This window comes from Solanum pennellii, chromosome 12 (assembly GCF_001406875.1).
Source record: "Solanum pennellii chromosome 12, SPENNV200".
In the NCBI taxonomy this organism is placed as follows: Eukaryota; Viridiplantae; Streptophyta; class Magnoliopsida; order Solanales; family Solanaceae; genus Solanum; species Solanum pennellii.
Window position 1 is genome coordinate 82,989,489 of NC_028648.1, and position 21,003 is coordinate 83,010,491.

The window sequence follows — 21,003 nt, forward strand, 5'->3', positions numbered from 1 at the left end:
TAAATTCTAAAAAAGCACATTAAATATAATGCATGCTAATTTTTGTAGATTTAATTATGAGAAAAAACTAATTACATGAATTATTCAATTCTCTTATCCAATAACCTAGAGTGTTCACTACATGATAATCAACTTGTTATAACAAACATAATCTTTAAAAGAAGATTTGTACATCAGACACGTAAATGAAAATTTTTATTTTCTTTTTCATTGCCATTATTCAAGAAAAAGTAGTCAATTTACCTTCCTTCAACCGAAAAATTGAATGTAACAAACAATGAACTAAGTAAACATATGCAACATTGAAATGAAAAATAATACTTACCAAACAACAAATAATGTCCATGACGCCTTTAAACTTCTTGAAGAATGCATCGAATGCACTAAAATGATTAAATTCTAATTCAGATACTATATTCTCCAAGAATTTACCGTCAATAAATTAACAAAACAACATACATATTCTTTCTCACACAAGTAGGTTTGTTTTACCTCATGAATGTTGAGCAGACTTTTCGTCCAAATGAAAAACTCTAGAATTATTTATCACCTGTTGCGTTAAAAATATAAATTTTCGATGAAAAGAATGAAACAAAACATGTAATATTAGTTCTATCTATATACATATATGTCTAAAATTTATTGATCAAAAGAAACATGAAAAATTTGAAGAAGAATTTTGTGAGATAAATCAATTCACATGCTATTGTCATGAAAAGACATCAAAATAATGTATTTTGTTGGAAAAATCATGTATATAATTTTATCAATGAAACTCTTCAAATTCTTTAACTTAAAATTAAATAAGAGATGTTTTGAAATGTTTGAACTTCATTTGTTTGAATGACTATTTATCTTTCATTATATCTTTATTACTTTAATGTTTATTATCTAATTATTTATTAAAAATACTTTTACATTTTAAAAAATAGAAAAAATATTTAAGTGAAGGATAAAATGGTAATTCAACTTTGAGATTAGAAGCTTCACACTTATAATAATATATGATATATTGATCTACATATATAGGTAATTACATATAAACAATAATAATGATGGAACTGGAATCTAAAGCACAGAGAAAAAAACACTAGGGGACGATTATCAATTATTATTTTTGCAATATTATTATTATTATTATTATTGTTAGTTTGTCCCCAGATCTGAATCTGTACTTAATTACTCCTATTTGTTAAATAACTCTGCCTACTAAAGAATTTCTTCAGAGATGGCTTTTGACAAAAATTCCTTCCCATTTTTCACTTCATACCAAACTTGGCCTACTAAAAAATTCCTTGCCATTTTTCATTTCATCCCAAATTGATTGTTACATATAAGTAAATATTTTATTTAACAATACATTAGTGACAACTAAAACCAACATTTAACAATAAAATACAACGAAAACACACATAATTATGCAAAATGCTTAGGTAAACATTTAGCAATTCTAAACAAATGCTTGTTGGCATTCAAAGCTTGTTTTTATACCAATAAACACCTCTACCTTGAGATCCTTCATCCTTCTCTACATAGATGCACTCCTTTGTATCCCTCCACATTGCCTTTAAAATTGGGGAATCATCAACTTGGTAATAATCTCCTAGCAATGGCTTAATCGCGTTGGTTGCCTCCATTGCATGATAATGTGATATGTATGAGAATATATGATGCAAAACATGAGTATCAGTAACATTATGGAACACCTTATTTAGTATACCATAGTCTCTATCTACGGTAGCTAAAGCTCCTCTTAGATAATCCCACTCTGATGAATCATAATGTGGCAATGAAGCATGAGTGTGGTGCATAAGAGTGATCAACACTATAAATCCATTCACGATAAGGAGAGGCACTCCATACATACATAGAACCCAAGTTAGACCTTGTGTCATAGCAAGACGGTATAATACATAAGTAGCTGCAATCACACCTGCATCTGAAATGTAGATTTGCATTCTCTCGCGGTTAGAATAGATTGGGCTATTTGGATCATAGTGACATGCAANATGACATGCAAAACGTTCATATTTTTTGCCTGAGATATTGAACATCAAGTATAAAGGCCAGGCAAAGGTGAGGGTGAAGGCAAGTACGAATACTCGTCCTAATGGATTGTTCAAGTATTTATAGTACCATCTTAGTTTGGATTTAAACCTAGGTATGTACACTTCATCATTCTCAAGGGAACCAGTGTTGGCATGATGACGACGATGACTATGCTTCCATGCAAAGTATGGTGTTAAAAGTGCAGAATGTAGTATAAGACCAACAGTGTCGTCTACCCATTGGTAATCACTAAAGCCATGATGACCACATTCATGTCCAATGACCCATATCCCAGTGGAAACACAACCTTGCGCGATCCAATAAGCAGGCCAGGCAAGGTAAGTTAACGGAGATGGAAGGAGATGGAAGTAAGAGTTGGCAATATAATAGAAGACGGAGACAAGTATGAGATCTTGAATAAGATAAGAGAAGGAGCGAATAAGAGAACGTTGGAAGCAGTGAGGAGGAATGGCCTTCTTCACATCGCCAAGTGTAAAAGGGGGCTTTGAAGATGGAACTCTTTGGAGATGACTTTTTTTAGTTGTTGGAGTAGACATATTTCCACCAGCTCCCATGGTCTCTTGATCAATCCTAAAATAGATCTGCATCAATTAAGTTTGCCTCAAATCAATTTTGGTTTACTATGATAGTTATAAGATAAAACAATTATGAAATGTATTAAAACAATATTAGAATACAATTCAACCATGGCAAATCAAACATAATTAAAATTTTCATTATTAGGATAAGAAAGTATTAAAAGATTCATATATAGTTTTTTGATATGATGATCGATAAGCGCCTAATCTAAATTAATGCCAACATCAAAAGAGACAATTCTTTTAGCCTTACTCTTTAATTTTGTTTAAGAAAAAGAGATGAGATGCCTTTTAACTCTATCTTCATGAGTGGTTTCTCACTTAGTGAAAATATTGTGTGTATATATAATGGCTATACACGGGACCCACTAGCCATCCTCTTTTGACCAATCCATGCACACCACCAATTTTATTAGTCCGTAAATTTATTCTATTTCTACTAGATATTTTGATTTTATCGGTGAGAAAAGAAAAATTTGAAAGTTTTCTAATTATAATTTTAGTGAGAATTTGTTTTCAATCATGTAGTTTTTTTAGTGATCTGATTAAATGAAAAATGAGAGGGGCATTCATACATATTCTATAACACAACTTTTTTTTTGTGATTCATATTTTTTATAATGACACCACAAGAGCCATTTTCCTAGCAATTTCATGCATATTAGTATACTGTAAAGATTTCCAATTTTTATGATAGTTATAACTTAATTAGTGCAGTTGTGTGACTAACAAATGTATGATGAGATCCAACACATGTTGTGTCACTCACATATATATGTTTTAGCTTGGTGTATTTTGGCTATCAACCACACAAATTGGGGACAAAGAAAATAACTCTCAAACATATCATGATTTATTCAACATTTTCGTGACAACTTTCTGTGGTGACTCCTACTAAAAAGTTTAAGTTTTCGTGGCAAGTTATAATGTCGCCATAAAGGTTATGTTTAGTGACGACTAAGTAACATTGCTCAAAAAGATATTTGCGGCAACTTAATAAGTTGCGACAAATATAATGCTCAATTTAGATATTTGAAAATGACATAAAAAGTATTATAAGTCATAATAATTGACAATTCAAAAAATTTAAAAGATATATACAAAAAAATTATGTCAAAGAAAAATTTATTTGAATCACAAAATCTGAATGAAGGAATAATATTTAATTTATGATACTTTCTATAAAAGTAGAATAGATTGGGTTAGGTAAGAGCGAAAGGCTCAAATTATCAATGCCATAAGAGAAGTAAAGCAAGTCAAGCAAATACTTTTGGTCAATGTGCTTTAGATTCAAATTTCATCATTTTCGTTAATCGTATTCGAGATTTAATATGTATCATATATGAAATTAAAATTACATTTTTTGATCTAGATACTTTATATAAATTTTTACACATCTGGCATAATTTTTCGACGAAGAATATTCAATTGTCTACCATTCACTACATATAGCTACGTCAATACTTTTTTAAAATTTTACTTGTGAGATTATACTGACATAAACGAGCTTGTTTCATAATGACAATATAACATAAATTAGACAATCTTTAAATCAATGACATAAATGAATCATTTCTTATAGTTTAATAACATATTTAAGTCTTTTCAATTCCCTATTGTTATTTATACACAATAATAATGCGCCCAATAGCAATGTACCTTTAAAATAGGGACAAAAAATAGCAGCCAAACATGACTATTTTACTAATGTAATTAATATCAATATAATTGGAATATCGTTTGTTGATTAATTCACACATTTTGACCAACTATATATATATATATAACAACGATAGAGAATTATTTAAGAAACTTAGTAGACTTATATAGTTCAAAATTTGGACAAATATGTTAAAGTATCAATGCATGTAATATAATGACTTCTTAATTTTCCATATATGTGTGCTCTTATTTCAACTTCAACACGTACCAAATGAGTCAGATGAATCAATAAAAGTATATTATAATATGGTTCTTTTAAGTTCACGTCTAATGAAAATTTGTCACTCGCTTTCAAATAATGGGTGCTCTTGTTTAGATTATAGAAGAGGATATATACGAGTTTAAAACTTTGACCAATGAGGCTCTATCAATAAAATGGCAGATAGTGGATATTTTTTTAAAAAAAATCCAATTTTATTGTGTCTAAGTCTTAATGATCGATTCTAATTTTTATATGGGATAGTAATTTTACCATAGATAATAGATTAAAATAATGTTAGGATTTAACTAATACCTCATAACTTAATCAAAAATGTAATAGAGTTTAATTTAATGCTCAAATTATTATCCTTATTCCACATATCGAATGATCCAATTAATGTATCTTATAAATTTATAAGACTTTCCTTTCATATCCTTATTTAATTTTACGTGAGATTGGTTATTTGTAGACATTCAAATAAAATGAAATTCGTGTATTCTCATTTATGTGAATGTGAATACTACAATTTAGTATAGTTGATTAAAATAAATGTTGAATAAAAAAAGGTTGATAAAAGCATATCATATGGTTCTTATTAATTCACTTCTAGTGGCGTTTGTATCTAGCTTTCTAATAATGTTATTATCACTTTAGTTATGATTATTAAAACTTTTGTTCAATTGACTGATTAATTATCAGAGTACACTTACATCATTAGATTCGTTATACAATAATTTGCCAAATATAGCATAATATAATATAATATAATATAATATGATACAATAATAAAATATATCATGTTGTTCTTTTTAATATATCGTACAACTACTAGATTCATGTGATGCTCCATCCTCCTTTTCTTATGTTCTAGGATGTTTTTGTTTGTCATGTGTTATTATAATAATAATTATTATTTTAAATTATAGTATATGATTTTATTATTTGATTGAATACATCTTCAAAAGAGACCAGACCTTGGGTAGGCCTCACCTATGCTAGACTTAATGGTCCTACGAATGAAGTGTAATATACCAAAAAACTAAAGTTCAATTATTTTTGTTTATTTTAAATAAAAATGTATGAACATCATGTATCTAATTAAATTAAGTGAATACAATATATAAATATTTTTTAAAAATAAGTACAAATTAAATAATAATGTCAAAATAATAAGTTGCCTAGTGAAATTATTAATCATGTTGGAATTGAAAATTGTAGCCAAACACCCCATAAATGGAATAAGACAAAGTGATGGAAGCAGAGATTAATCAAATTTGAAGTACTAAAGATTCTATATGATTGGTTTTTGTATAAAATAATTTATTTTCGTTTTGTTTTAAGTCAAAAAGATAAAAATTTAATTATTCAACATTTTTTGTTTTATTATTTAATTTGTGATGGTAGTTGTGATTTTAATTCAATGAAAAGAATACAATTATGTGGTTGAATTTTCCTGATATAGATTTTTCTCATTATAAAACTTGATTTATTTACTTTTCAATAATGCACACATTTTTTGACTAACTATAGTCAAGACTAGAGTTAAACCCTAAAAAAATGAGTACAATTGGAAAAATTAAAATTTTTAAAGTAGTATTAAACAAAATCAAGAGGGTAGCTAATTTAGATTCCAAAGACGTACCAAATGAGTCAGATGAAAAAGATATAACTTAAAAATTGCAATTTTGTATATCATGTGGTTCTTTTTGATTAATCATGTGTTGATTTGTATTATCTTAGATAAATAATTGATAAACAAAATATATATTAACTATGTGGTGTTTCTGGTGCCTACATACCATAAAAATGAATGAAATAGTTGTGCTAACTAAATCATAAAAACTTAAATATTTCATGTACTATAATTTATTCTTGGAAAATGATATAGACACCTGGGTCCATTCAGTACAGGTTTAGTTTGTTTGGTCTTTGGAGCGGAAAAAAAAAATTGTTTCGAGTATGAGACGGTGAAATAAATTAAATTCAATTGAACTCGTTCGATGGATCATAAGTTATATATACCCCAGAAGTATAAGTTATAGCATTGCATTTATTGTTGATTTGTTCACAAATTATAACGGACGATTAAATTATGATACTTATTATTTATGTTACCTATTTTGATAAATTGATTAAAAGTTGTTATAAGTAGTGGAAAAGAGTAACACATTTGTATGTTCACACTTAATAAATCTTCAAATATCACAAACCTCCTCCTTTCTTCTTTTCAAATTAAAAGCTACAAATAAATGTCCAAATACAATCATACAAACTTTTTTACTTACTTTATATTGCCGTGCCTCAAACCCTAAATTAAGTTGAGAATATCTGAATTCTCACTATATACTTATTTTGACCTTTCTCAGTTAATCCAATATTTATAGTATAATTATATGTTTTAGTTCTCTAACACTAAAAATTTTCAACTTGATTACCAATCTCTAAAAGAACTAAAAGACTCCTCGCACAGATATTAAGGTGTTGTAGATTCTCGAATCTTTTTTTTTTTTTAAATATTAAAAATAGGTAAGTTACGTTCATTAATAAAGATATACTCAAAAAAAATAATTAATACAACAACGTACCCTACATGATCTCTCATTTTTTAAGAATTGGTGTTTTAATTGCGATTAATTTAGAATGTGCTTATATCTACTGGAGCTTCGACCAAGCACCACCGGTCAATTCCGCTTTGGGGCCACCCCCGACTCTACCATTATTACAGGGGTTAAGTTTAAAACTTGAAATTATAGTGCATCAACATTTTTTTTTTTAAAAAAAAGACAGTATTTCCAATTACTTAACAATGTTTCTACAATAAAAATGAAGTAACAATATTATTATTATGAGAACACACAATCCAAAATACTAATAACAACAACTCATGAATTGGCTAACACATTTAGCCAGTTATTGTTAAGGAATGAATATTATGTGTTGTAATTTGTATACCAGAAAATACCCTGATGTTGAGATGCTTCATCTTTCTCCACATATTGACACTCATTAAAATCCCTCCATATTGCTTTGTAAAATGGAGTTGCATCAAATTGGTAGTATTCTCCTAGTAACGGCTTGATGGCCTTGGTTGCCTCGACAGCATGATAATGTGGTATACTTGAAAATAGATGATGTAGAACGTGTGTATCTACGATATGATGAAACACTTTATTTAGAACACCATAGTCTCTATCTACCGTAGCTAGAGCTCCTTTTAGCCAACTCCACTCTGATGAATCATAATGTGGCAATGAAGCATGAGTGTGATGTAGTAAAGTTATTAACACTATGAATCCATTCACAATTACAAGGGGTACTCCATAGATGCATATAACCCAAGTTAGGCCTTGTGTTAGAGCAACGCGATATAATAAATAAATAGTTGCAATCACACCTGCATCTGAGATGTAAATTTGTATTCTCTCACGGTCATTGTAAATAGGGCTATATGGATCAAAATGACTTGCAAAACGATCATAAGGTCTACCGGCTATATTGATGGCATAGTATAAAGGTAAGCCAGCAGTGAGTGTGAAGACAATTAATAATAATCGTCCAAGCGGATTATTCACGTATAATTTAGTGTACCATTTTAGTTTGACTTCAAGTTTGGGCACATGATTTTCATCATGCTCAAGGGAATTAGTATTGGAGTGATGACGACGATGACTATATTTCCATGAGAAGTATGGTGTTAAAAGTGAAGAGTGGAGGATAAAACCGATAGTGTCATTTATCCATTGGTAATCACTAAAGGATTGGTGGCCACATTCATGGGCAATGACCCATAGTGCGGTGCAAACACATCCTTGAACGATCCAATAAATAGGCCATGCTAGGTATGAATAATACGGTTTTGGAAGGACGTGGAAGTAAGTGGAGGCGATGTAATAGAAAATGAAGACAAGTATGAGATCGTAAATAAGATAGGAAGAGGAGCGAACGAGAGAGCGTTGAAAGCAATGAGGAGGGATAGCCTTCTTGATATCACCAATTGTAAAAGGGGGCTTTGAACTTGGAACTCGATTTTTAGTTGTTGGATTATACATAGAATTACCACCACCTCCCATTTTTGCTTTTGATATATCCTAAATCTGCAACAATTAAATTAAATCATCATGCTTCATAATTAAAATTGGTAAATTTTTTATTATGAAAAGAAAGAAATTAATTTAAATACCTCAAAGTTCAAAACAGATCGATCTTTTTAATTACCTAAAAGTTGATATTTCAATCTCCTACCTTCTCTTGGTTTTTATAGACGTAGAAAACGAGACCCTAATGGTCTGGCCCTAACCCTTCAACTTTTTTTTTTTAAAAATAAAATGTAGATGTAGTATTGTTATTTCATCTGAATTTAGTATTTTTAATATAAAAAATAAACTTATACGTAAAAATTCATGATTAATATTTTAACAAACTATAATTCTAGATCTGTCACCGTCCTGGTTGATTGATTTGGCGAATACTTTAATTTGTTCAAACATGTTAGATTTGATATCCTAAAAGTAAACAAAGGTGGGCATAAAATTATATTGGCAGTAATTGCATGTTCGTTGGGTAAATGAATCATTATTTTATTATTAATAGACTAGTAGTATCTCATAGTTTTTTCTCATGCTTGAAAGTAAAGCTTGATTCCTAGTCTTGGTCACACTTGAAGAGATGTAAATATTCATTAATGTTTTTAATTAAGAGGTTAGATTTTAATTATGTATTTATCGTTTAGATTTTTATTCATAAAGAGGTCATTGTCAAGCCCCCGTGCTCAATTTCAGTCAAACATTTCCAATTTAATTAATCTATCATTGATTATTCCTTAAAATAAATCTTAGTCAAAGTGAAAGTGAAAGTTAAATCCCCAAAACAGGTTTATTAAGATCACTTGTAATTTCTACTCTCTCTTGTCAGTGCCTAGTCTGACTCGGTATAAATTTAAGAAAAAAATAAAGATTTTTAAAATATGTGATCCAAATGAATGATATAAATTTATTTATCTGTAAATCATTTCATAAAGGATAAAATAGACATTTTATAATTAAATTATGAAATACTTATTATGAAAATGTATTATTTTTTTTTAAACGGACTAGAAAGAAATGTAAGTCGAACAAGCTGGGAGTATTACTTTTTAATTGGAACACTCTTAAAAGTCCTTTCTTTTTTGTATTGTATGAATAATAAAGGGAAAGTTACCTAATTTTCTCTTCTACAAAGTCGTACTAAAAATTTGACTATAAAATATTATTCACAATACAACTTAAGATTTTTTAAAATTGAAGTAACCTCTTTTTTTCAACTTTGTCATCCTTAGTTTGTCCCATATAAAATGAACCTTTATTAGATTTTCAAAATTCTCACTTTGTGATATATATTGATTAATTGTTGTTATTTGATTGTTGAGATGATAGTGCTATTAAGTTCACAAGATCAACTTGACCGGCATTCAATTTAATATTCGAGGTTAAGGTTTCGTCAATAATGCCGGTCACGAACTCTAACATGTTAACATTACCCAATTTTTTCCTTCCAATACTTGTCTCATGCATCATATTGCTCTTCAGAACCGAACTGATCATCTTAACTTTGATACCACTTGTTAAAATTAAACACAACTGAAATTTTCAAAATCTACCTAAACTTGATGAACCTAAGGCTCAATATCATTTTGTTTTGTTTCTATTAATAAGCTATACTCCCCATCATGTCCATTATTTATGTTTCTGAGCTATAGTACTTACCCCTTAGTTAAATTATGGTAAATGAAACTTTAAATTTGTTTTTTAAAAAAAAATTTCAAATGACACTTTCAATGTAAAAAAGTTTTAGTTTCCGTAATCTTACGCAATGTGTGTATATATATATATATATATCCTTCTCCCAATTTGATAATTGGCACAATTACTTGTTTGTTTAATCCTTTAGTCAATATAGTCGACTACTCAAAAAATGTACTTTAAGGTATATGTAGTAGGTGCTAAAAACAATTTTAAATCTATCTATCTAAATAATAAGATACATCAACACATATTCCAGCGAAAATATAAGAACATGTCATGCAATTATTGAAAGACAAATATGATACACCTGTGCCAAGTTGGCGCATTTAATTAGTTGATCAATATATAAGTTTGTGTGTCAAGTTAATAGTTGGGGTTAAGTTTAATCGCATGTCTGTATTTTAAAGTTATGAAAACTTATTTACGACAAAGTGGTTCAATACCTACCTAGTACATATTGATTATTAAAAAAAAAACATTCCTAGTGAATATACAGTAAGATTTATTTGATTTAATTTAATGTATAGTTGTAGATTGATATTAAAGTATTATTCATTAATAAATTAGTAGTATTTGGTTGCTATTTGAGGCAAGAATAGTCAAGCACGTGCCTTTGAATTTTGTTCAATACTACGTTAACTACTTTATCAAAAATTTGGACTATATAAGTGTACTAACTTCTTAAATAATTTATATATATAATTGTCTACTAATAGTCAAGATGTGAAATATATATAATTAGAATAAATATAAGATAAAACGTGAGAATAGATTAAGTCACAATTGAATGATGAAAAAATTGTATGAAAAAAGATACATGTATGTATTAATTAATAAATTTGATGAACATTAAAATTGAAATCTCCTATACATGTTACTATAAAAGAAAGAGTTTTAAAATTGATGAATTTTGAAAGAAGGGAATTACATTTTGTACATGTTTAATTCACCCTTTGGAATTTTTGACTGTGAAACAAAATATTCTGATAATTCGAGGATTAAATAGATAATAATAAAATTATTTAGCAGATATATTTTTATCTAATAAATGTTTGATTCCTTATTGGTGGCAAACCAATTAAGCCAAAATACACCAAGGTAACCTCATCCGACTTTTCCCAAAGTAGTCAAACAAAAATTAGCTAAAACATATGTATGAGTCCCACAAATTACATTTGTTAATCATACAACTGCACTAATTAAGTTATAACTATCATAAAAATTGGAATCTTTACACTAAAATAATATGCATGAAATTGCTAAGAAAATGGCTCTTCTGGTGTCAGTATCAAAAATGTGAATCACTAAAACAAGTTGTGTTAGAATATTTATCCCCCTCTCATTTTTCATTCTGAAAAAAAAAGATGCATGACGAAATATAGAGTCTCACTAAATTATACTTTGGAAACTTTTACCTTTTTTTTCTATAAAAATATTACTATTTTTTTCTTTTTTCACCTATTAATTCAAAATATTTATAGAAATGAACTAAATTTATCCACTAAGAAAATTGGTGGTGTGCATGTATTGGTCAAAAGAGGATGGCTAGTGGGTCCCATATATAGCCATTATATATACACACTAAGTGAGAAAACCACTCATCAGAGTTAAGACATATATCTCATCTCTCTTTAACTTATACAAAAGAGTAAGGCTAAAAGAATTCTCTTTTGATCTTTGCTTTTTGCTTTGCTTTAATTTAGATTAAGCGCTTATCATCGTAACAAAAAACTTTTCAACTTTAATATTTTCTTTTCTTAATAATGAAAATTTTAATTATGTTTAATTTGTCATGGTTGAATTATTCTAACTTCTGTTTAATAATATTAATTTCATATTACTTTTTATATTATAACTATCATAGTAAACTAAAATTGATTTGAGGCAAACTTAATTGGTGCAGATCTATTTTAGGATTGATCAAGAGACCATGGGAGCTGGTGGAAATATGTCTACTCCAACAACTAAAAAAAGTCATCTCCAAAGAGTTCCATCTTCAAAGCCCCCTTTTACACTTGGCGATGTGAAGAAGGCCATTCCTCCTCACTGCTTCCAACGTTCTCTTATTCGCTCCTTCTCTTATCTTATTCAAGATCTCATACTTGTCTCCGTCTTCTATTATATTGCCAACTCTTACTTCCATCTCCTTCCATCTCCGTTAACTTACCTTGCCTGGCCTGCTTATTGGATCGCGCAAGGTTGTGTTTCCACTGGGATATGGGTCATTGGACATGAATGTGGTCATCATGGCTTTAGTGATTACCAATGGGTAGATGACACTGTTGGTCTTATCCTACATTCTGCACTTTTAACACCATACTTTGCATGGAAGCATAGTCATCGTCGTCATCATGCCAACACTGGTTCCCTTGAGAATGATGAAGTTTACATACCTAGGTTTAAATCCAAACTGAGATGGTACTATAAATACTTGAACAATCCATTAGGACGAGTATTTGTACTTGCCTTCACCCTCACTTTTGCCTGGCCTTTATACTTGATGTTCAATATCTCAGGCAAAAAATATGAACGCTTTGCATGTCACTATGATCCAAATAGCCCAATCTATTCTAACCGCGAGAGAATGCAAATCTACATTTCAGATGCAGGTGTGATTGCAGCTACTTATGTATTATACCGTCTTGCTATGACACAAGGTCTAACTTGGGTTCTATGTATGTATGGAGTGCCTCTCCTTATCGTGAATGGATTTATAGTGTTGATCACTCTTATGCACCACACTCATGCTTCATTGCCACATTATGATTCATCAGAGTGGGATTATTTAAGAGGAGCTTTAGCTACCGTAGATAGAGACTATGGTATACTAAATAAGGTGTTCCATAATGTTACTGATACTCATGTCTTGCATCATATATTCTCATACATATCACATTACCATGCAATGGAGGCGACCAACGCGATTAAGCCATTGTTAGGAGATTATTACCAAGTTGATGATACCCCAATTTTAAAGGCAATGTGGAGGGATACAAAGGAGTGCATCTATGTAGAGAAGGACGAAGGATCTCAAGGAAGAGGTGTTTATTGGTATAAAAACAAGCTTTGAAAGTAGAATACCAAGTAATTGGTTAAATGTTTTAACCTAAGAAGATGCAAGTATTTTGAATAATTGTGTGTTTTTGTTGTATTTTATTGTTAAATGTTGGTTTTAGTTGTTACTATTGTATTGTTAAATCCGTCATTATGCAATAAAATAAATATCTACTTATATGTAACAATTATTTTGGTGTGAATGACTACTGATATTTGCTTTTGACCATGCATGCAAATCCAGTAGAAGGTTGGTGTATAACACCAAATTAAGTGATGACTCAAGCTAATTTTAGTGGTCTAAAGCTAAAAATAAGTTGAAGATCTAAATTCTAATAATTTTTTATATTTGAGATTCAAGTTATTTTTTTTTAATAAAAAATATTTTATTCTTGAATGATCTTAAACTATATATATATATATATATACACCAAAATATTTTTTAATCTTATGATCTTAAACACATCATGTGAAAGTTAAATTTAAAAATAGATTCATAACAAAAACCTTCTTTAATATTTCGAAACAAATTTAAAATATTCTTTATTAATTTTTTTGTCAAAAAAGTTTAAGATTTATTGTTACTAAAAAAGTAGGCCCTTTTATTTTGGGGGCCTAAAGCATATGCCTCATTTTTAAAGGTGTTGAGTCAATCCCGACTAAATCTGAGCTCCAACCCACGTCAATTTTTACACCAAATTTGGTGTTTGAATAGGGTTACACTATTCATCATACCAATTCACTTTTTGAATATTTTAATATTATTTTATTATACAAACTTTTAATTAAACATTATATGAGTTGTATGTTTTAATTAAATCTCTTGTATATTTTATTATTTTATATTTTTATAATATTAATTTTAGATATAAAATTTCGCTTTTTTATAAATTAATTTTTCTATATGTCACTTTTTAAAAATAAATAAATTTATTTTAATTCTACTATAAATTATAATTGGATATAACTACAATTATCATTAACAAAAATTAACAATTTCAACAGTTTCTAGCATGATATAAAAAAAATAGAAGGACAAAAAAAACTCATTTTGAACTACGTAATGCATTAATAGAGCATTTATGGGAGCACCGTAGTGATCCTGAAAGTTGAATATTTTTGTAAAATTTAAAATAATTTTTTCAATTATGTACTCCCTTCGTCTATAATTGTTTGGTAGTTATACTAAAAATAGATGTAGAAGATTAAATGTCAATTTAAACAATCAAGAAATAATTAGACATCTTTTTTTTCAATTCTGCCCCTTTGTATTAAATTTTCCTTGAGGAGAGTGGATGACCTTACCGTGACAAACAATTGTGGACGGAGAGAGTAATGTTAATTTAATTGTATTTCATTAATGATTTCAATTTTATTTGTATTATCTATTATTATGTATAATGTATAATATATTCTAGCAATTTATATTATTTAAAAAATTATGGTAGAAAACAATTTAAATAATATGAATTATATATGGTAAATATTTTAATTTAATGAAATAAGAAAATGTAAATGAGATGAGAAATAATAATATAATAAATATAATGCGTTTTGTAAACCAAACTAATATCTCTTGAGTTCATGTCCCCGAGCGAGGCTTAAACCAAACTAATTAATTAACAAAATTATACGTGAATATATAATCCACTAGGTCATTCACTCTCACTATTATTGGCTTACATTGTACTATATATGCCATCAATATAAGTTAATTGTAACCTTATGCATGATCGATCTTTTTACAAGTCATTATTATGTATTCATATAGCCCGATTTATAATGACTGTGAGAGACCACAAATTTATCTCAGATGTAGGTGTAATATTGCAACTATTTATTCATATTATTATATCGCGTTGCTCGATCTGACACAACGGTTATATATATATGAATCAAAGGGGTGCCCCTCCTAATTGTGAATGGCTTTCTAGAGTTAATAACTTTGTACTCACCCTTCATTCTCACATTATTATGATTCATCATTGGCTAAGAGGAGCTCTAGCTACGGTAGACATGAGAGACTTTAATTTGGTGTACGTACGTACTAAATAAGGTCTTCCACTTAACGTGTATGTATTTCATTTTAAGAGTGAATGTAGGCATCAACGGTCAACTAAACACTTCAATTTGTTCTCACACATAAATTTTTCAAGTGTACTTTCGACGATCATTTTTGTAAGTTGTAGTAGAAACGAGTTGAGTTTATCTAAATGTGCACTCTCAAAATTAAAGCATTGAGAGGTAAAATTGAATGAATGTTTTTGAATTATATAATATACAAACTAAACAATATATATAAATGATGAGTACCTATAGCAAATTGCAATTTAAAGAGTATTTTTTTTCCATCAACATGATATATACCTAATTCTGATAATAAATGTAATAATTGCTTATATATATGTTTGTTATTATTATTATTAGTCCAATGTACCTAATGTACTAGGAAATAAAATAGCAAGCAAATACTATTTGATCAAGGTATAAATTTAAGGGTCTAAATTATCGTAAATGACATGCAAATATCCTCTGTTATAGGGACATAATTCATAATCTTTTAATTTACCCACACATTTTGACCAAGTACTACAGATAGACAAGGATCAAATTATTTAAAAAGTAATTGTACATTTATGTAGTCCTAGTTTGGACTAAATTGTTAACGTAGTACTGCACGAAATTCGAAGGCCATGTGCTTAATATAATTGACTATTTCATGCACTATTAATTAAAAACTGAATTATTTGACTGTGATAAGTAGAAAATCTACGTTCATCCAATTATACGTAGTTTAGTTGATTGAGTATTTAAAACTTTACCTTAATAAACTAAGGATTCATTCTTCATCTTATAATCCCCTCCTACGTATACGATATATATAAACACCATCTCATAAAGTAAAAAAGGACATTAGGAAAGTAAAGAGATAAAATTAAAGAGGTTGCTAAGGTTATTAAAGTCAATAATATAAGCCTATGGATTTAAATGTCAATAAAAAGTGAGACTATTAAGACAATAAAATCTGTGGAGTGGAACGGTAAGCACTTCTTCATTTTTAATGAGAGATTTTGAGTTTGAATTCACGTAAGTAAGAAATTATTTTTTGTTTTGGAAGCAGTTTACCGTCAATATTATAGACAAGAAGCCACCATAGTGGACTGTTGATTTAAAAAAGAAAAACTATGTCCCACTCAAGACTAACCAAATTGAAAATTCAATTTCTAATGGAAGAATTGCATGGCTATTGAATATAAGGATTTGTCATTATGCATGTAGTACCTTTTAGATAAACGTTTATTTTTTTATTTATCAACTATAATCTTATAGTAATTAATATCAAATTGGTACTTATCCAGTTCCTAATTGATTTTTATTGATTATAGTTATAATTTAAATTTATTTATTATATTCAAAAGGTAATATAAGTTGTATTTATTAATTATTTTCCAACAAGATGACGATCAAGAATTGATCTTGTTCACTTAAATAGAACAATCATCTCAACAATCAATAATGACAATAATAGTATGCACCAATCCATGGTCTAATTTTAACACCTAGCAAAGAGGAAATATTAAATTTAAAGAGGTCAAATTTGGCTACTCCTACACTAATCAGTAATACTTTTCTTTTCTACAGTACTGTATAGTCATTATAGATTTTACTTTTTCAAAATATTTTTTTGGATTGAAAATTTAGCAAAAACACAATCTTTATATTTTATACAGGTACGAATAAGATTTATATTCAATCAATAATCCACTACATAGAATTATGTAGAATATGTTATTATTGTTATAAAGATGAAATTATTAGAATTATTGAGCTTTTGAACTAACAACCAAAACTAGAGTTGTTTAATAGAGTAATTAAAAGTATAGATTTCTACTAAAGAAATATAATTATATCGTTCGTGTGCTTTAGATTCAACACCTACCAAAGATAGAATATTTAAGAGGTGAAATTTGAACCACTTAACTATTGGACAAAAACAAAATAATAAGTTAAAACATAGACTTTGAATTGTTTGAATCCGATACTAGCTGTGAGACACTTTTTATTATTGGGTGCCTGTTAACAAAATCTAACATATAAACTAAACACTCTTAATAGTGTATGACCTTTCGGGGGAAAATGATCGTGTATAAGTTTAATTCAAAACGGACAATATCACGTCACCAGTAAGACTATATTATTATTATTATAAGAAAGTTGGACTGAGCTACTAGCTATAAGTAGTAGGCTAATTTTACTAGGAAAGAGCAAACGCACATGGCTTCTAAACCTGGAATTCTCTCAGAATGGCCATGGGCAAACCTTGGCAACTTTAAGGTACATATATGTTGTTTTGCAGTACACATCAAAAACTTTTTCTTATTTCTTGTTTTTCTAATATAATTAATTCATTATATCGATCTTGTACATGCATATAATTTCTATGTCATCTAAAAGTTTAAGTCAGTAGTTTATTTATGTTAGCTAATTAATTACGTTGTTGTTTTTTGGTATATATGGTATGAAGTACTTGGTGTTGGCACCATTTGTTGGTCATAGCATATACTCATTCTTGAGGGATGGAGATATTGGATACATAGCCATACTTCCATTTCTACTCTTCAGATTTATTCACAACCAGATATGGATATCGTTATCGCGCCACAGGACTGCTAAGGGTAATAATAGAATTGTTGATAGAAGCATTGAGTTTGATCAAGTTGACAGAGAAAACAACTGGTAACTCATGATATATACTGTACTTTTAATTTTGAAACCCTTATGTATACAAAGGATTTAAGTGAAAGGTTGAATTTTTATGTAGGGATGATCAAATTATATTTAACGGGCTATTATACTATATTGGATACCTGAGGATGGAACAAGTTCATCACTTGCCTCTATGGAGAAGTGATGGATTCATTATAACTGCATTGGCCCATATTGGTCCTGTTGAGTTTATCTATTATTGGTTTCATAGAGCTCTGCATCACCATTTTCTGTATTCGCGTTATCATTCTCATCATCACTCCTCTATTGTTACTCAACCTATCAGTGGTAAGTCCGTCTTTTAACTAGTACAGACCTTTTATTTCATGAACTAAAAGTGATGTATTTTGACAGCATTTATTCATCCGTTTGCTGAGGTCGCATCATATTATGCCATCTTTGCTGTTCCTGTAATCGCAACTGAACTCACTGGGACTACTTCTGTAGCTACAATTACTCTTTATGTTATCTTTACTGATTTCATGAACAACTTGGGCCATTGTAACTTTGAGGTGATTCCAAAGTGGATCTTCTCTCTGTTTCCACCTCTCAAGTACTTGATATATACGTCCTCGTGAGTAATCTTCTTCTATCTCCCTACACATATACTTTTTGACGAATTTTTACACTATCACAACGTGTTGATGTCACTGCAGGTACCACTCACTACATCACACGCAATTCAGAACTAATTATTCTCTTTTCATGCCAATATATGACTATATTTTTGGTACAATGGACAAGTCCAGTGACACATTGTATGAAAAGTCACTTGAGAAAAAAGCGGAAATGCCTCATGTGGTTCACCTTACACATCTAACAACCTTACAATCCATCTATCATCTCCGTCTAGGATTTTCATCGTTGGCCTCAAAACCTCACATGACTAGCTCTAAGTGGTATTTGTGGTTAATGTGGCCTGTCACGCTATGGTCATTACTCATTACTTGGATTTATAGTCACACATTTGTTATCGAGAGGAATTTGTTCAAGGATCTCAAATTACAAACTTGGGCTATTCCAAAGTTTCGCAAACAAGTAATAATCTATATCTTATTCAAGATTGTTTTGGATCTGGTATCATTTATCATGATTATTTTTTTTTTTTTAACAGTACTTTAGTCAATGGCAAAGAAAGAGTATTAATAATTTGATCAAGGAAGCCATCATGGAAGCAGATCAGAAAGGCGTAAAAGTTTTGAGCCTCGGACTCTTAAATCAGGCAAGTAAAATAATGACTCTGTTTGCCCCCTCTTTATGTGAGACGATTCAAGTTCAAAGGTCAAACTATCTAGTTTCAGATATAGAATCTTTAATCTTTTTAAAGATCTAACGAGCACGAATGAAACTTACTTTATAGGACGAGAAGTTGAATAACAATGGTGAAATTTACATAAGGAAGCATCCTGAGCTGAAAGTTAAAGTGGTAGATGGAAGTAGCCTAGTTGTTGCTGTGGTTCTCAACTCCATTCCTAAAGGAACTTCCCAAGTGGTATTACAAGCTGGTCGTTTGTCCAAAGTTGCTAATGCTATTGCCCTCGCCTTGTGTCAACGAGGAATTCAGGTATTAATAATCTTCTTACACTGTCCTAGCTCCCTTGACTTTGGTTTTTCCTTTAATTTCTCCAATCCATCGTAAATTTTGTATACATATATAGGTTGTCACGTTAGACGAAGAAGAGTATAAGGGACTTAAAGCAAGGTTTACCCCTGAGGCTGCAGCTAATTTGGTCTTGTTGAAAAGTACTTGTGTTTCAGAGGTAGTACTATAACATATAATAATCGTGATATAATTCAAGAATTAGTAAGTTGCTGATTGATTTTGACGCGATATATTGCAGACGTGGTTAGTAGATGATGGATTGAGTGAAGATGAACAATTGAAAGCACCAAAAGGAACATTGTTTATTCCTTATTCACCATTTCCACCAAAGAAAGTTCGTGAGGATTGCTTCTACTTGAGCACACCAGCCATGATTTGTCCAAAACATGTTCAAAATGTAGACTCTTGTGAGGTCAGAAAGGATTATTCATAGTAAATTCTTTTTTTCAAGTTTTGTTTGTGAATTGACGATTGATTTTTTGTCTTTTAATTGAAGAACTGGCTGCCAAGAAGAGTGATGAGTGCATCGAGAATAGCTGGAATTTTGCACGCGTTTGAAGGTTGGAACGAGCACGAGTGTGGTGACATGATGTTTGATATTGACAAAGTATGGAAAGCTAGTCTTGATCATGGTTTTTCACCATTAGATGTAGAAATAATGTAGATTTTTATTTTGTAAGATCACAGTTATAAGCTTGTAATAATGGTTAATAATTCCTACCAACTCAATGGCCTGTACTATATGTAATAAATAACTTTTGACAAATTTAAAAGACTATTAGTACCTAAACACAAACATATAAGGATCCATTTTTCATAAAAAAGATCAACTATAATAATCCTCTCTGAGTTCATGTGTCGGGTCGGCCAAGCAAAGAATGTATTTCTCTGTTTCTGTAAAGAAGAGAGAGCTTTCTGTTTTTTTTTTGAATGTGAAGGTATCTCTTTTTCCTTTGCATTGTTGTTTTTAATTCACCTGAAAATTGTGCCATTAAATTACCAGCCTTGTGTACTGAAGAGTTTGCATATGTTAGTAATACAGATTCCAGAGTAATGCACAAAAGTTGTTTGGTGAAGCATTTTTGGAATAGGAATCAAAGTATTAATAATAAGAGGAAAACACATCACCTTTTGGTCAGTCATCTGCAATGGCGGAAATTTCAGAATTTACATCCAAACGTATGTTAGTATAATTTTCTCACACAAGGGGGGGTTCAAATGTACCCT

At 29.6% G+C, this 21,003-nt stretch overlaps 4 protein-coding genes across 4 annotated transcripts; 2 read left to right on the forward strand and 2 right to left on the reverse strand.

Moving 5' to 3' along the window:
* Positions 1–1,263: 1,263 nt before the first annotated feature.
* Positions 1,264–2,956, reverse strand: LOC107005832 (delta(12)-fatty-acid desaturase FAD2-like). The gene is made up of 2 exons (XM_015204483.2): positions 2,902–2,956; positions 1,264–2,651 (listed from the first exon to the last, which is right to left on the reverse strand). Exon 2 carries the CDS (start codon positions 2,622–2,624, stop codon positions 1,473–1,475), a length of 1,152 nt encoding a protein of 383 aa, XP_015059969.1. The 5' UTR covers positions 2,625–2,651; positions 2,902–2,956; the 3' UTR covers positions 1,264–1,472.
* Positions 2,957–7,359: 4,403 nt separating this feature from the next.
* LOC107005224 (delta(12)-fatty-acid desaturase FAD2-like) lies at positions 7,360–8,797 on the reverse strand. Its single transcript, XM_015203760.2, has 2 exons — positions 8,753–8,797; positions 7,360–8,666 (listed from the first exon to the last, which is right to left on the reverse strand). The coding sequence occupies exon 2, from the start codon at positions 8,640–8,642 to the stop codon at positions 7,503–7,505; it is 1,140 nt and encodes a 379-aa protein (XP_015059246.1). The 5' UTR covers positions 8,643–8,666; positions 8,753–8,797; the 3' UTR covers positions 7,360–7,502.
* A 3,054-nt stretch (positions 8,798–11,851) lies between these two features.
* Positions 11,852–13,591, forward strand: LOC107005223 (delta(12)-fatty-acid desaturase FAD2-like). The gene is made up of 2 exons (XM_015203759.2): positions 11,852–12,000; positions 12,256–13,591. The coding sequence occupies exon 2, from the start codon at positions 12,283–12,285 to the stop codon at positions 13,420–13,422; it is 1,140 nt and encodes a 379-aa protein (XP_015059245.1). The 5' UTR covers positions 11,852–12,000; positions 12,256–12,282; the 3' UTR covers positions 13,423–13,591.
* Positions 13,592–17,581: 3,990 nt separating this feature from the next.
* Positions 17,582–20,732, forward strand: LOC107005221 (very-long-chain aldehyde decarbonylase CER1-like). The gene is made up of 10 exons (XM_015203758.2): positions 17,582–17,741; positions 17,932–18,143; positions 18,229–18,461; positions 18,528–18,747; positions 18,830–19,211; positions 19,288–19,395; positions 19,534–19,737; positions 19,832–19,933; positions 20,015–20,188; positions 20,273–20,732. The coding sequence occupies exons 1-10, from the start codon at positions 17,682–17,684 to the stop codon at positions 20,438–20,440; spliced, it is 1,863 nt and encodes a 620-aa protein (XP_015059244.1). The 5' UTR covers positions 17,582–17,681; the 3' UTR covers positions 20,441–20,732.
* The last annotated feature ends 271 nt before the right edge of the window (positions 20,733–21,003 follow it).